This window comes from Lepidochelys kempii, chromosome 8 (assembly GCF_965140285.1).
Source record: "Lepidochelys kempii isolate rLepKem1 chromosome 8, rLepKem1.hap1, whole genome shotgun sequence".
Lineage (NCBI taxonomy): Eukaryota > Metazoa > Chordata > Testudines > Cheloniidae > Lepidochelys > Lepidochelys kempii.
The window spans coordinates 21,337,791-21,354,615 of record NC_136387.1 but is presented as its reverse complement, the minus strand read 5'-3'; the positions used below and the strand labels follow the sequence as shown (position 1 = coordinate 21,354,615).

Genomic DNA, 16,825 nt, shown 5'->3' with positions numbered 1-16,825 from the left:
GGGAGGACAGCATGAGCTCGGAGAACATTTCATCGCGAGTGCGTTTTTTTTTCTTTCTAAGCTTCACTAGCCTCTGGGAAGGAGAAGATCCTGTGATCATTGAAACACATGCAGCTGGTGAAGAAAAAAAAAGGGACAGCGGTATTTAAAAAGACACATTTTATAAAACAGTCGCTACACTCTTTCAGGGTAAACCTTGCTGTTAACATTACATACATAGCACATGTGCTTTCGTTACAAGGTCGCATTTTGCCTCCTCCCACCGCGTGACTACCCCCTCAACCTTCCCCCCTCCCTGTGGCTAACAGCGGCGAACATTTCTGTTCAGCCACAGGCAAACAGCACAGCAGGAATGGGCTCCTCTGAGTGTCCCTGAAGAAAAGCACCCTATTTCAACCAGATGACCATGAATTATATCTCACTCTCCTGAGGATAACACAGAGAGATAAAGAACGGATTTTGGTTGAATGCCAGCAAACATACACTGCAATGCTTTGTTCTATAGTGATTCCCGAGTACGTGTTACTGGCCTGGAGTGGTAAAGTGTCCTACCATGAAGGACGAAATAAGGCTGCCCTCCCCAGAAACCTTTTGCAAAGGCTTTAGGACTACATCTAGGAGAACCGCAAATGCCAGGGCAAAGTAATCCTTTCACATGCTTGCTTTTAAACCATGTATAGCATTTTAAAAGGTACACTCACCAGAGGTCCCTTCTCCGCCTGCTGGGTCCAGGAGGCAGCCTTGGGTGGGTTCGGGGGGTACTGGCTCCAGGTCTAGGGTGAGAAACAGTTCCTGGCTGTCGGGAAAACCGGTTTCTCCGCTTGCTTGCTGTGAGCTATCTACAACCTCCTCCTCATCATCATCTTCTTCGTCCCCAAAACCTGCTTCCGTATTGCCTCCATCTCCATTGAAGGAGTCAAACAACACGGCTGGGGTAGTGGTGGCTGAACCCCCTAAAATGGCATGCAGCTCATCATAGAAGCGGCATGTTTGGGGCTCTGACCCAGAGCGGCTGTTCGCCTCTCTGGTTTTCTGGTAGGCTTGCCTCAGCTCCTTCAGTTTCACGCGGCACTGCTTCAGGTCCCTGTTATGGCCTCTGTCCTTCATGCCCTGGGAGATTTTCACAAAGGTTTTGGCATTTCGAAAACTGGAACGGAGTTCTGATAGCACGGATTCCTCTCCCCAAACAGCGATCAGATCCCGTACCTCCCGTTCGGTCCATGCTGGAGCTCTTTTGCGATTCTGGGACTCCATCATGGTCACCTGTGCTGATGAGCTCTGCATGGTCACCTGCAGCTTGCCACGCTGGCCAAACAGGAAATGAGATTCAAAAGTTTGCGGTTCTTTTCCTGTCTACCTGGCCAGTGCATCTGAGTTGAGAGTGCTGTCCAGAGCGGTCAGAATGGAGCACTCTGGGATAGCTCCCGGAGGCCAATACCATCGAATTGTGTCCACAGTACCCCAAATTCGAGCTGGGAACGTCGATTTAAGCGCTAATCCACTTGTCAGGGGTGGAGTAAGGAAATCGATTTTAAGAGCCCTTTAAGTCGAAATAAAGGGCTTCACTGTGTGGACGGGTGCAGGTTTAAATCGATTTAACGTTGCTAAATTCGACCTAAAGTCCTAGTGTAGACCAGGGCTGTGTTAGGAGGAGGAGTAAATACTACTTCCTTGTTTACTTTCTCCACGCCAGTCATGATTTTATAGACCTCTGTCATATCCCCCCTTAGTTGTCTCTTTTCCAAACTGAAAAGTCCCAGTCTGATTAATCTCTCCTCATATGGAAGCTATTCCATATCTGTCTATATTTTCTTGCCCTTTTCTGTACATTTTCCAACTTCCAATATATCTTTTTTGAGATGGAGCAACCAGATCTGCACGCAGTATTCAAGATGTGGGCATACCATTGATTTATATAGAGGCAATATGATATTTTCTGTCCTATTATCTATCCCTTTCCTAATGATTCCCAACATTTGTGTTAGCTTTTTTGACTGTTGCTGTATATTGATTGGATGTTTTCAGAGAACTATCCACAATGACTCCAAGATCTCTTTCCTGAGTGGTAACAGCTAATTTAGATCCCTTCATTTTATATTGCTTCCCTAAAGGAGCTGTGGGTGACATGCACTAGCTGAGATAAATGTCAAGTGACTGGAATCAATTGTGGGTGCTCAGAGCCATAGTTTGAGTCCCCAGTGAGTGCAAAAATTAGTTACGAGACTGGAATTTGTTTTTTAAAAGGTGTTTTTTTTCAGGGAGCAGTATCTCAAGAACGCTTTGCTCAAATGACCTCAGATGTGGACCTTTAACACTTCCCAGTGCCTCCATGAGGCACATCAAATATCAAGACAATCCTAGTAACCATGAAGATTTTAGAGCACTTAGAAAGGTCATCCTTTAAATAGAAAGGACTTATTATCCTTAACTATAGCAGAGCAGCCGCTCCACTATAACATAATTTAGTATATTGTATTTTACCCAGCGGAGCCTCTTCAGGCTGAATAGTGTTCTTTCATTCTTCAGTGCTGAAGAAATGGGGTTGTAATGACCTCAACACCTTAATGTGCAGTGCACACAGTGTGGGTGCAGATGGACCTTGCACTTTCATAAAACGTTTAATTTCTCCTCTTTTTGTAACACCTACCTCTGCTACCTGTACATCCTCAGGTCCCCATGCTGATTTTATTTTTTTTAGGCAGTAAGCTGTCTATCTTCAAACTGGTTAAAGCCACTCTGAACTGTCCAGCAATTTTTCTCCATGGGTGCTCAGCCCCGGAGCACCCACAGAGTCAGCACCTATGCTCAGAACTCCTGCTGGCTCAGAAAGTAGTTTCCTTTTGTGGACTTGAGCCAGACCTGTAATGTTCTTTTAATGGTAGAGTTCTTTTCCATTGAATTTGGAATGAGAATTATTAAATGCTTAACACTTACTGTCTACAAGCCCTTGCTTCAAAGTGCTTGAGTAAGTGTTTTATGCTAAAAAGAGGATAAAGATAGAAGCTCAGTTGGAACCATTTGGTTATTTAAGCAGTTGTGAGACTGTTGGATTCTGGGAAAAGCACTTACACTTCATGAGGAGTAATGGCAATGTAATGTACAGTAGCTTTACAGATGTTAAAATTTGTGTCGCAGGTGTAGGCTTAGTGTGGCTGGCAATTGAACATGAAAAGAGCATGGGGAATTCACACTTGTTTACTTTAAAGTACTTCACCCGCACCATTGATATTCATGGTTAGTTTATTGTTTTAGTGCTTAGTGTGGCACATAGGCTTCTGCAAATATTATTATGCCCCACCTTCCGGAAAACTCAAGAACTACAGTTGTTTAACTTTTTAATACTGCTCCAATCACTAAGTTATATGGGTTTGACTGCAAAGTAGCACGTTTTTGGGGTTTTTTTACTCTCCCAGTTTGTATTAATGATAGGTTGCATAAACACAAAATATCACAGAAGATGGTTCAGTGTTCATGTTAATAGTTATTGCCGTCTAGGAATCCCTAACCACTATGAACTAGAATAAGATAGATTCACTTCATATAGGCCCTCAAACCACCATCGGATGGCAATGTCTTTCAGGAATTAAGAAAAGGAGTACTTGTGGCACCTCAGAGACTAACATTTATTTGAGCATAAGCTTTTGCTCAAATAAATTTGTTAGTCTCCAAGGTGCCACAAGTACTCCTTTTCTTTTTGCGGATACAGACTAACACGGCTGCTACTCTGAAAACTTTCAGGAATTAGTGACCCAGGCTAGATTCAGAGCAGCAATCTATAGATGAAAGTCTTGCAATTGCCAGTGTTTTGAGCAATCCAAGCGTCCTTGAGTTGAATAATATACATGCTTTTGGAATGGAGATTTTTTTCAGTAATAAGAACAAATGAACCAGCTGTTTCTAGGATGATTGAAATGTTATAAATACACAGACATTTAAACTCTTTAGATGAACTACTTGTCCTTGGCATGCTAGGAAAAAAATTCTCCTCAGACAGCAAATCTGTTGTTGTATTTTGGGGTTTTTTTTTAAGTCTGGTCAGTTTTAAATTTTGGGTTCTTAATGGGTTTATCTTGAAACTGCTGAGGATCTATGTAAAAGTGAAGCACCGTTGAGAACAGCAAATAAGATTTTGCTGCATCTTCCTGAAGGGCTGTTGGAATTAAAGATTAAAGATTCTTTTATAGCTTTGAATAAGTGTGGGCATACAAACTTGATCTTGATTTCATCAAACTATTCCAGAAATTTTACATTAGTACAGTTTGAATCTATTAAATTAATAATGTTTAACATGCAGGACGGATGCATCCAAATTCTGATAGCATCATACCTTGTCAAGCACAGAAACCAGTCCTTTTTTCCACTAGGGTTTTCAGTTACTAGTCTAGGAAAAAGTTCTTCACACTGATAAGTAGTTAGAGTGACCAGATGTCCTGATTTTATAGGGACAGTCCCAATTTTTGGGTCTTTTTCTTATATAGGCTCCTATTACACTCCACCCCCGTCCCGATTTTTGACACTTGCTGTCTGGTCACCCTATAACTAGTTAAGACACAGTTTTATAGTCTATATAGTACTTCATCTTTAAAAAAATTTCTAATCCAGTGTGCTTGATATTAACTTTGTTTTTTTTATCAGTTTTGATTGTTTTTCTGTTTAAAACCCTAAAACTGTTGCAAGTCTGTGTAACAAGTATTAAGAAGCTTTCTGTGCCGCCTTCTGACTTATGCCAAAATGTCCCTGTTCTCCAAGAATATATTACTTCCTTTAAGTTAGCAGGACATTCCCCCTCCCTCTCCCCCCCCATTTGTAAGCCTGTGTTGCATATTTATTACTATAAGAGACTCAGCTTTGTTCTCTGGTGTCAGTCAACTGACGTGAGTCAGCGGTTTCGAAGGTTAATACCTGATACTGCCACATGGGAAGGTCAGTATCAGATTACTCAAGTAATTATTATTACAGTGGGCTCTCTGTTATTGAGAGGTTCTCAGTCTTTGGTTCAAGGAATGTTTGTGGCCCACATACCACTACTTGGTGCTCCACAAAGTTCTGTAATCTCTCCCGTGGTCCCATCTCCCCTTGTATCCACCTACTCACTTGCGTTAGAAGATAAAATACACAGCTTTCCTAATACTGTTCCTTGAAAGCAGTTGCTGTAGTTGCCACAATGTTATGTGCCAGTGGCATAGAAGGGATGTGATTTGCACTTTAAAAACGTTTTAAAATTGCTGCTTAAAATAAACATGCTGCCAAAGGAAGTAAACTATTGGTCTCTACTTCCTTGAGACAGACACAAAATTATAGTAGGTCATCTTACACATTACTTTCTCTAATGAAGCTTCATCCACCCCTTTCTTCCCATTGGTGCCATATCCTTCTGTATTCCCAGCCTTTTGCATATAGTTACGTACATGCTCAGGCTATGTCTACACTACAGCCTGTGTCGGCATAACTTATGTCACTCAGGGATGCGAATAAACCCCTAAGCGACATGAGTTACATTGATTTAAGTTTTCGTGTGCACAGCGCTGTGTCGGCAGGAGAGCTTCTCCCACCAACATGGCTTCTGCCATTCGCTGAGGTAGTGTTTTTATTCCAACAGGAGAGCTCTCCCCAATCGGCATAGAGCATCTTCACCAGATGCGCTGCATCTGCACATGTGCATTGGCACATTTAAGATTTCCAAGAATCTTAAAAATATTTCACAGTGGTGGAGAAAGATTGAAAGTTTTGAAGACGCAAAAAGAAAAGGAGTACTTGTGGCACCTTAGAGACTAACCAATTTATTTGAGCATAAGCTGTCGTGAGCTACTGTGAGCTGTAGCTCACGAAAGCTCATGCTCAAATAAATTTGTTAGTCTCTAAGGTGCCACAAGTACTCCTTTTCTTTTTGCGAATACAGACTAACACAGCTGTTACTCTGAAACCTGTTTTGAAGACGGGGTTCCAAATACATTTTTTTGTATTTGCAGTTTATCTTAAATCTTTCCTAGTCCTATCATTAGACCTGTGCATTTTTCAATGGCAAGACGGCAACTTTAGTTTACCTCTTTCAGAGTCCTCAAAGAATTGTGTGCATGTTCCAAGAAAACTGCTCCGACTTAGCTGTAGTTGGTTTTTAATATTGCTTATCTGATTATGATTAAGCAACCTGCTGTTTATTGCATATACTTTGCCATTGGTGTTGGTTCAAATGGACTAGGAATATGGGTCATGAAGAAATCCCTTGGCAAGCCTATCCTAATGGTACGTTACCATTGTATTTCATATTAACCCCTTGATGGCCCTGCCCTGCCACAGCCTAAGATGTAGCTTTCTTTTAGGGCAAATACGTTTTTTTAAAAATGGGTAGTGGTATATAGTTTCGCTTCCTTGGGACTATAAAAATGCTAGATCCATTTGGTTGCATGTAGCAAAGCACTCAAAAATATAAAATTACTGTTCACAGGAAAAATTAATCTTGCTATGTTGGATGTTTGCTATAGTGATTAGGTACTCAAAATAAAAATGTGTACTGTTTAAAAAAGGGGGGAAGGGAAATCTTTTGGGCTGTGAGAGCTGAAGGACTTAGTTATTTCTCCTGTCATACTTTATATAAAATACCGGGTGAGCTACAGATTAAGTGTTAATTAGTCCTGCTTGGTTTACTGTGGGATCCACAAGACAGCACAAGATTGAAATGGGTGGTACAGACCGTTATCTTCTTTCATGTAGTGGAGCTGCCCTTTTGACCATTTTAAGGGAAAAAAGGACCTTCTTCTAGGAGTGAGCAGGCAGTTTGGGGACACAACTATCACTGGATAATATTTGAGTTCAGTACAACTTCACTTGACCAATACTAGAGTGCTCAATTTTTCAGAGAAGTTTGTCTACTTCAGACATCATTCTTTCACGTTTTGTCCACTTCTTCAAAACTTGCTCTGCTGCAGGAAAACCATATTCCTCTAGATTTGTTATGAAACACACCGTATCATGATTGTTGCTGGTCACACAAATAAGAGATGGAAGTCCTGACGTGTGACAGCTTTTGGGACATTTATATTTTAATTCGTCAATGCTCATTGTATGTTTAATTTATGTTGGTGAAGAAAGAGGTAAAAGTATCTCTTTTTAAAAAACAGAAGATTTTAAAAGAATATGTAGGTTTCTGTTTCAAATAAGTAGTTCTCAGCATCAGATGCGACTGTTAGAATGAAATGAAAGAGCTATGCAGTATGTCCCCAAGTTATAATTTCATGTTGCAGTAATTTTTGCTGATCAACCAAACAACAAGGTTTAAGGCAACTCATTGTCAGCATGAAAAAAGCCTCCAACTAGAAAAGGCCTTAATTTCTAATGGGGAACAGTTGGGATGGTGTGTGCAGAACTGCAGAGTCAAAGAGTTTTTAAAATATTCTGTAGCTTAAGGAATTGGCTCATCTTCAAACATTTGTAACGACAAAAAGATGGATAATCTTGCAAGTGTATGTGCCCCATCTAGGGGCAAGAATGAGAAAATTCATTACAAGCAGGTAAAATGCAAGACAATGTTGCAGCATTTCCTTGGTATACAAATGTATGCTTTTTAACTCCACTGAGAGGGGATTTCTGCTCTGATTTAGGAAAGCAAAGGCTGGTTTGCACTGCATCTCATTTTCCTGACAAGCTGCATGACTGTGATATGTGACACAGGTAGTCAGGCTTCAATTCTCGCTTGACCTTACTTTAACTGAAAACTTCATTGCTAAAAATGAGTGCTCTGCCACATTTTTCTAGTGTAATTCTTGAAAGTCTCATGGTGAGAAGTGTGCCTTTACAGTGCACACACTGTGATTCTTATTAATAGCTTTGTAAATGTAAGTTATAATTCCTGAGTTGTCTGTTGAACCTCCCTTACAACATCAGTAGTGAGAGAACTCCATATCCAAGAATGCAAACCAGTTTCCTTTTTGCTTTAACGCTGAATGCTGAATGGTATTTTTGTTCTTATTGTGGGTGGGCACCATCAAGGAGCTTGGGAGAAAAAGGGATTCTAACTTGTGAAATTTCAGCCATATAATAGTGTAATATCTATCCAAAACTTTCTGTAATTTTAATCACATGCATATAATGCAATCTTCCATTTTTCTAATAACAAGAACAAATGTTTTAATGGTTACCACTAGTTTGATTTACATGTAAAATGCATTTATTTATACTGTTTTTTCCTCTGTTTCCCAAAGGTGCTCTTACAGAGTGCTATGATGAACTGGGCAACAGATACCAGCTTCCAGTCTACTGCCTGGCCCCGCCTGTCAATATGATAGAGGAGAAGGGAGACCTGGAGACTCTAGATATTCCCGATCCACCACCCAATTCTGGGCATGAATGCCAGCTTCGCTTGCGCCTCTCAACAGGCAAAGACCTCAAACTTATGGTCCGCAGTATGGACACAGTATATCACATGAAGAGGCGACTGCATACGGTGGAAGGAGTGGAGCCCAGCAGCCAGCGCTGGTTCTTCTCAGGCAGGCCGCTCGCAGACAAAATGAAACTGGAGGAGCTGAAAATCCCGAAGGATTATGTGGTGCAAGTCATTGTGAGCCAGCCCTTAACAAATCCAACCCCAGTGGAAAACTGATTCTGTTTGTTTTTTGATTCTCCATTCCTCCTCCTCTATCATATGGGATTTATTTTCTCTGCTCTTATTTTTCCTGCTAATGGATTGGTTCCAAGAAATGACTAGCAAAAATTCCATCTGTGATGGAGATCTGCAGAAACAAAACACAAATGTAAACTGTCCCTCGGGATTTGCCTGATCTGATATTTTTTACCACCACAGAAGGAAACACATGGCAAATGCAATGAAGGGTTTGTGTAAGGGGGAAGTCTGTCATTTAAACAATAAAAACCTGTAATAATGCTTGGAACTGTAGGTGGAGCATTGATCCATGGAGAAAGCACTTTTTTAAAAAAAGAGAAAAAAATAAACCAAATTGTAGTACTTCATGAAATCGGCACCATTTACAGTTCATCCCAGAAGTGTAGCTTCTCTGGTAGGTCCACTTTGCTCGGTATCTATGATGATTGTTTCTGTTTTGGTTTAACTCATGTGCTGTGTCCGATTTCTCCTGTGGCATAGTGAATCTCATCCAGAGAGAGGTGGACTGAAGAACGGATTTTTGTGTTGCGTTCTATCAATGCTGTGTTCCACCCCAAATGTGGCTCTTCTTCATGTTCATACGAACCGGTTTTAGCACATTCCAGGATGGTGATAAATGGGCTTGTGCTGTTTTGAGGCTTCAGTGTTTGGTAAATACTGCGTTCTGGAGCATTAGGCAATAATTTAGGAAGTATATACACATTTTAATAAATCCTTCATGTACTGTACTGTAAAGTTACTTGCTACAATGTTGACTTTTGCTGAAGTTTTCTGGCTCATTGGCACCTGAATAATGTGCCTACTAAATTACTGTACCCTTCTCCATCCTGTAAAACAGACAATTAACAAAAGGCTAGCTGATTACAAGAGGGACACTGATATGGGATTAAAAAAAACGCACAACCTTTATCAGCTGACATTGGTATCCTAGCGTAGAATGTTTCCAGATAAAATCAGAAAGTTACACCCAAATATGATTGAATGCAATTTTCCCCTTTCTGAATTCTCAGAGGAGACACTCTGTGGAAAATCATAGAAAGGAGACTATAAAGCACACTACATTCAGTTGTTCATGTCACTACCAATAGAAACAGAGGCCATTCCCTAAGTCTCCGTGTTGGAGGACATGGTCACTTTCTGGTCCGTAGTTGTGGAAATATGTTCACTGTAATGCATCAGGAGCTTCGAATGTGGTCACTCAGTTTAATATCTGGTACTTTCCCTTTAGAATGTAAAAGGAGCCTTTTTTTCTGGGAACAGACACCTCTGTTGCAGTGTGCTTTGGACAACATTTATGATAGTTTTTCACCTAACAAAATAAATTAATAGGATGAATATAGTGTTGAAAAAATAATGTAATTATTGAGTAGTTGTTACCACGTTAAAAGAAATTGATCTAGTTCCTTTGTTTGGCTGCTCTGCATCTCTCAGAGTTTGGGATATAGGGTATATCCTTCTCTGAAACTATGTCCCGCACTCCTTTTATAAACACAATTATTTTGTTTTTCAGTCCTCGTGCACTCAAATGACTTAATTCCTGCCAAACCTCTATTCTGCCTATTCAGACATGGTTCACTGTATTGCTCTTTCTGTCTTCCATACCTAAATCTAAAATTGCCCAGAATGGCTTTTATTCCACTGATAGTGGAGTCACTATTTTAGGATTGACACTTTTAGATTTGAAGTGAAGAGAGCTTCTTTAATTCTGTACAGTTTAATGGGCGGTGGTTTACTTGGCAAATACTGTAAAATTGGAACTAGCAGAGTTCAGTTGAAATTGCCAGCTCCTGAGGCTTTCCATATTGCTCTAACCTTTTTATCTGTTCACTGGCTAGATGGCACTTTGGATTTAGTACTCTAGTCTTTCTCTTTTAGAAACTGAAGTTCATATTTGATACCACATCACACATGAGCATGAGCTTTGCTTTTATCATAGTTCCCATGTTGTATGTCACAAAACCAAAATGCTCCTTGGCACAATTCACTGTCAGATCTACTCCAGGTAGGTTGAAGCTTGGCAACACAGAAGTGCAATGACAGGGTTGTATGGAGGAAGCCATGTCATTTAGTCCCTCATTTTTGCAAGCACCAAATTGACTTCCACATTTTTTTTTTGTAAAAAAGGCAAAAGTTAGACTTAAGCCCTGACTTGCACCAAAGCCTTTGGATTTTTTCACAAAGGGTGTAAAATTCACAAAAATCAGAATTTTTAAGACAAAATTCAGCTAATAAGTAGTGATTCTTTCACCACGTCTTTTGCGTCTTAAAGGGGAAATAATACTGGATTTCTGCACAACCACCTTAAAAATCTCATGGATTTTTCGCTGTTCAAATGTGCCTGGTAAAACTAGATTGTTTGTTTTATAAAATGAATGTTATATTTTATCTAAGCAACAGATAGTCATTTCATATCTGGAGCAGCATGTCTTGTGAAACATAGTACAAATTTTTGTTTTAATCTGTTTTTGTGATGGAGTTTCCCTAGAATCAATTCTGGAAGGGGGGAAAAGTTACAGCTGTAAAGTAACAAAGCTGTAACTAGGATAATGATGATTTTGTAACTTCCCACATCCTTTTGTAGAATGCATTTTCAGAGATAGTTTGAGGTGATTTACTGAATATAATTTTCAATATTACAGGTTTCTGACAAACAATTTAAATGCATTTTCACATTTCCTCTGAAAAAGCATCAACTGTAGTATGTTGTGCTGTAACATGTAACAATTTTTTACATTAAGTATTTTGATGGCGGAGAGTGAGGAGAAGGATGTCTAAGCAATTTTGAATTGGTTTTCATGCATGTAGGGGGTTGAGCATTGCTGGATTTGATCACCCAAGGGGCCGTTGCATAGAAAACATACTCTCCTTCCTGTCTCCCTAAGCACAAATCTCAAAACCAAGCAGTCTGATTGCAAACCGGTTTTTTTTAAAAGGTGAAAATGAATACTGGTCTCTTATCCCTGTCTTGATAAGCTGACAAACCTAACCACACAACTTTATTTTTGAATATGGAAGATATAACTGGAAACAAAGAAATTTCATAAGATCCATATTAAGGAAAAGAGTAATGCTTCTAACAAGGAGATCATTTCTGAAAATGTACATATATGTGCGTTTATGCTGATGAACATATGGTATGTGGCTATATATATTCAGTGAATACTATACTTCTTTTATCTGTAAGATTATCAGGTTTGGTATTCCTACTAGACCCCTGGCTATAAAAACAGAAATGAACAGGACAAGAGTTTGCCCCCACACAAATTTATGCAATTTCCACTGGACTCAGTGGGAACTGTGCGCTTGCATCCCAGAGCGGAATTGGGGCCCATGTGTAGCATTAGGAAGTAGATAGGCATGGGACACCATTCTGGGGCAAGAAGGAGGAAAAGTAGAACTTTGTGGGTAGATTTTGGATCCCCAGAGTGTGACTAGTGAAGTTCTAAAATGCAGCTTCTGGCCATGCTGTCCTCACCTTGCAGTCATAATAAGAAAATCCCAGCCAGCTGCAGGGCTGAATTACTCCAAGCAATTTCTATCCATCATTCAAGAAAGGCACGTATGAGCACATGTTGTTGTATGCATTTTTATTTGAATATGTGTACTCAGATTCAGTATGGCATTTGTGCTCCTGACAGGTTTCCTATGTGACCTTTATTTGTTGTATTATAGATTGGGCACCCCAATCAATGTGCAGTATCACACTGTTCAGTGTCCTCAGACAGGATATACTAATTGGGAGATTTTTATAATGTGTACCCAAGAGTTGATATAATCAAGTGAGGAGTAATAGGATAAAGTTTTCATTAGATTCATAGGCCTTGTATGTGTCACTCCTGATTAACTTTGGCCAGGAAGTGATTCCAGGAAATTACATTTTTACATTCTTATGTCAGTGACAGGTCTGTTTAACACAGAGCTTAGACTTTTGTGCTTGTTATTGCAAAGATGTCACTTGTATCTGACCCAGAAGTAATGGACAGGCTAAACTCTACACTCCCAGAATAGCTTTAAAGGCAGAGGATCAACAACACTACATATAGTCTAATGTAAAAATTTATCAGAAATGGGACATATTGGATATGTATTGCTAACTTTGTTACAAAGTGTTTTGTTTTACAAAAAGAACAAGTGATCACAGTTTTCCATGGTATGTAACTTTTGAATTATGTTTCCACTATGTGGGCCCTTTGTGCATTACATTTTGTGAATATCATCTACAGAAAACTCTATTTGAGACAGTAATATTAAGAAAACTTTCGACTTCCTTCTTAAAACCTGCAATCTCTTCTTGTCTGTATCTGGGAAATATTTGGAAAACTAAGTGATGTGAAAGTGCAGTGTAAATAGGGGATTTTTTTATAGCGATTGGGTGGCTAAGGGCACCATGTAAAATTAAACCACCTCCCTATGCCTTTCTCAAAAAGCTGAATCAGTTGAATTAGTAGGAGAGGATAAGCAATCAGGGTTAATATTTATGTGATAAAGCAACATATTCAGTTTACATCATGACGTTCAATAAAGCAAATGGCCTATTGATAAAATATCGCTATAATATCAGACATGCTTCTGCATACATATGCATTGTTAGTAAATATATTTTTGTTAGTTTGATGCAATGGTTGGGCTGCTTTTTAACCCATAGAATTTTGAAAGCATTTCAGCTGCATAAAAGTTGACAAATTAAATGAGTGCTATAAATTTGTCCATCACTATTCTATTCATAAACACAAATGCTAAAGTTACATTTCTGATTCTTGATTTATATTTTGCAGAATCTTTCATACATCATTGTAAATATGTTATTAAAGACCTTGCATCTTATGAAAAGAGCTGATGTGTTCTTTATAAAAGATTTAAGAAAACCAATCAGCTCTTTTCATAATCTGTCCACTTTACTTTATAGATGCGTGTCAAGTGTTTGAAATGAAAATAATTTCCATTAATGAAAAAGATTTCCTTTGTTTTCCACCTGTCACTGAGTGTAGGCTTGCTCATGAATGTTGGACATCAGACATTCTTTTGGAATAGATTGTGTGTTTAAAAAGAGAGGTCTAAAGAACTTGCTTTCGGAAACTGGGTGAATTCCATGCACATGGCAAACTTTTTTTTGAAAAAGGAAGAAATGCATTTTGAGCCAAATCAGCGCCCCTTAAAATTTATTTAATATCCCAGCTTGTCCAATGAGTTAAAACAACCGTGCTTCTCTCTTGTACCAAAGTAGATAATATCATACTGTTGCATTTGCAACTACAAAATTGTCAGACAATACAAATCTGCCTGTTTAAAACTGCTTTTCATAAAGCATTTTTAATTGCTTCATTCTGCAGATGGCTCTTCTCCTTTCACATTTCATCAGTTTCAACAAATGCTCCCTAGTGGTGTGGATGCCACTTCCTATTCATAGGACATGGTGGACCATCCATGATAACTCTAGGGCTATAGTTCTCCTTCCAAGGGAGAAACATAATAGTGTATATGCCACTGAGCCTACAAAAGTCAAATAGTTTGAAGACGTGGGGTTTTTTAATCAGCTGAGCTTCTTACTATGGACTTTGAAACTCTTATTAAATATAGCCACTGGACTATCCATGAAGAAGTGTGTTCCTATCCTTTTGAGCAGGGCCATTTGTTGGGTATCTATCCAATGGAATGCTGTATTTGTACATTTAAATATGAAGACCAATGAATCAGAACCATGTGGCAAATTGAGAACTTAAAATCCTGACTCTTGCCTTATATTTTGTTCACCTGGAACTCCAAAAAATCCAGTTTTATTACTTTTAATCCTGTTGTGTTTTTTTTCTGGCAATTTGAATCTAGCCAAAGACTGGAGACAGTTTAAGGAAAATTGAAGCAAATAAAATATGTTGATGTGGCTTTATTAAAGTAATCAAATGGTGTTATATCAAGGACCCTATTTGTGCCTCTCTTCTCCAAGTCCAGGGAATGTCTAGAAACTGGAGATATCTTTGAGCAATGAGTGCAATATTGTGCACTAGTCAGTTGGAGATGTGTAAGACACTTCATTTTCACTTGTTATGTGCAAGGGACTTAGGTTTGTATCCTCTTTGCCTCATGGTAGTGACTTCCAAAGATGGCTGGTACCATCAAATTTGTACTTCTTGAAATATCTTCTCTTTTATGGTAAATCTCTTTTGTACGCAGTTTGTGTGCCATGTATCAAAGAAATAGTCATATTACATAGGATAAGGTGCTAGATAATTTGGTACTGATGCAGATAAATATTATTCCAACAGCTATTGAGAGAAGGATGAGGGGATTACAATGATGTGACTCTTCCCCCCCCACCCCTCGCCCCGTAACTTTTATAAAATTAAATCTTTTAGCACTGAACACACCGGTTGTGTGAAACATGCTTTTTCCTCCCTGGCTAGTTCAGTCCAATGATTAATTCTTAGCCTATCTGGAGATGCTGTGAACATTGAGTTACATTAAGATTCATTGTATATTTTTATGTTGTACCTCTGTTATTTGGTTGACATATCACAGTAGTGTGCGCACATATTTTTTAATCAATTGCAAAGCACAAGTAGGTTGTCTTTAAACTTAAATTATGTGAATTTTTTTACATAGCTAGACGTCTATAACATTGAGAGCAAAACATGAATTTCTATGAGTCAGAAACTCTGTACAAAACTTCTTGTATTAAAAAAAGCAAAGAAAAACCAACAATTTTTTTTCTGGATTTAAAAATAAAATTAATACTGGAAACACCATGCCTTAAGAAACAAACTGAGTGTCATTTTTCTCTTTTTAAGTTATTGGAATGTGATTTAACTCCCAGTTGTATTTCTGCAATCTTTTTATTATACTTTTGGCCATGGAAGGTTAAGATGCTCAGGTCATAAAAACAAATGTATCATTCAGCAGTATCTCACACAATTTGTCTGTCAGGAATAGTGTAAAATAGGGTATGCAATCAGTGGAAGAATCCAGGTCCCTGGGGAGTGGGGTAGGGAACCAAAGGTCAAGTTTCTCCAACACCTTCAAAGTGTAGTGTGTGTGATACCACACATGGTCTGGTATTGTGGGTTTTATGGATGGAGGGAAATATTAAGTAATTTATCTGTGAAGTTGCCCTTTAATATTAAGTGAAATGTTAGATGGATCTCTTAGGGCATGTCTACATGGTGCCTTAGTCCACACCAGAAGGGAATACATTTGAATACTCAACAGCATGTCATGCACTAACTGGCCAGGATGGACCCACTGGCATTCACTATAAGTTCCCTAATGCATATTAATGTAGTCCCATTTCAAACAGTACTACACAGTGTTCATAAGCAGGGTCCACACAAGCCAGTTAGTGCATGACACAGTAGTGTACACTAGAATTTGTACCCCTCTAGGATTAATGCATCATGTAGACAAACCATTAGTTTGGCCCATTTTTATAGTCTTAACTGCCTATCATGTCAAAAGGGCTTGAATGATCCTGGCTAAGTTGCTTTGCTCCCTTTATCATCCTTACAGTTAGTGTCACCTGTTTAACTTCTTTTTGGAGAGAGTGTTTTCATAACAGAATATAGAAAAAATAATGTAAGAACTAAATATAAAGAAATGAACATGAGGATTTTTCTGTGTGTCCTTCCTGACTCTCTCCTTTTTTGATGGGGGAAGAACAGGAGCATGGTCTACTGCTACCCATCCTCAAGAGTTGTCACAGCTGCTATCCCTCCTCTTCTGGGATGGGCAGATGTTCCTTTGGAGCCCAGTAATTGCAGCCACTTTACATTTTGAAAGTTTGGCGTGTCAAGATGTTGAGACAACACAATCTCCCCTTTTGACAGTGCCCTTCATTCAAGTAACATATGGTCACATGTAAAGTAGCAATAAAGACACACACAACTTGTTGCTAGTGTCCAGAAGCCCAATGCAAGAAATGGGCTTTAGGTCTATATTTACAATAACTGATGTACCACCTAACAGGAAAGTGAATTCCAAGTTAAACGTTAACCAATTAAAGGGAGAGGAGCTTGGGTTGCTCCGGCCAGTGCTGGGGCTGAGGTTGGCCGGCCGGCTGGGGTGGGGCAGCTGAGGCAGGGGTCCCTCTGGCTGGCGTGGGGAGGCCGGGGCTGGGGCCACTCCGGCCGGCGTGCAGGGGGTTAACGGTTAAGGTCAGTTAACAGTAAGCCTAATGCTTACCAGTTAACTGTTTAACATTTTATATCCCTAATAAAAGAC

General features: G+C 39.3%; 1 protein-coding gene across 2 annotated transcripts in view; it reads left to right on the top strand.

Annotated features, from left to right (window-relative positions):
- UBTD2 (ubiquitin domain containing 2) overlaps positions 1-15,342 on the top strand; it is a 117,092-nt gene extending 101,750 nt beyond the window's left edge. For both annotated transcript variants that reach the window (XM_073355812.2, XM_073355813.2), the window contains exon 3: positions 8,199-15,342. In XM_073355812.2, coding sequence (XP_073211913.1) covers positions 8,199-8,596 — 398 coding nt within the window. In that variant the 3' untranslated portion in view covers positions 8,597-15,342. The remainder of the gene's footprint in view (positions 1-8,198) is intronic.
- Positions 15,343-16,825: the final 1,483 nt, after the last annotated feature.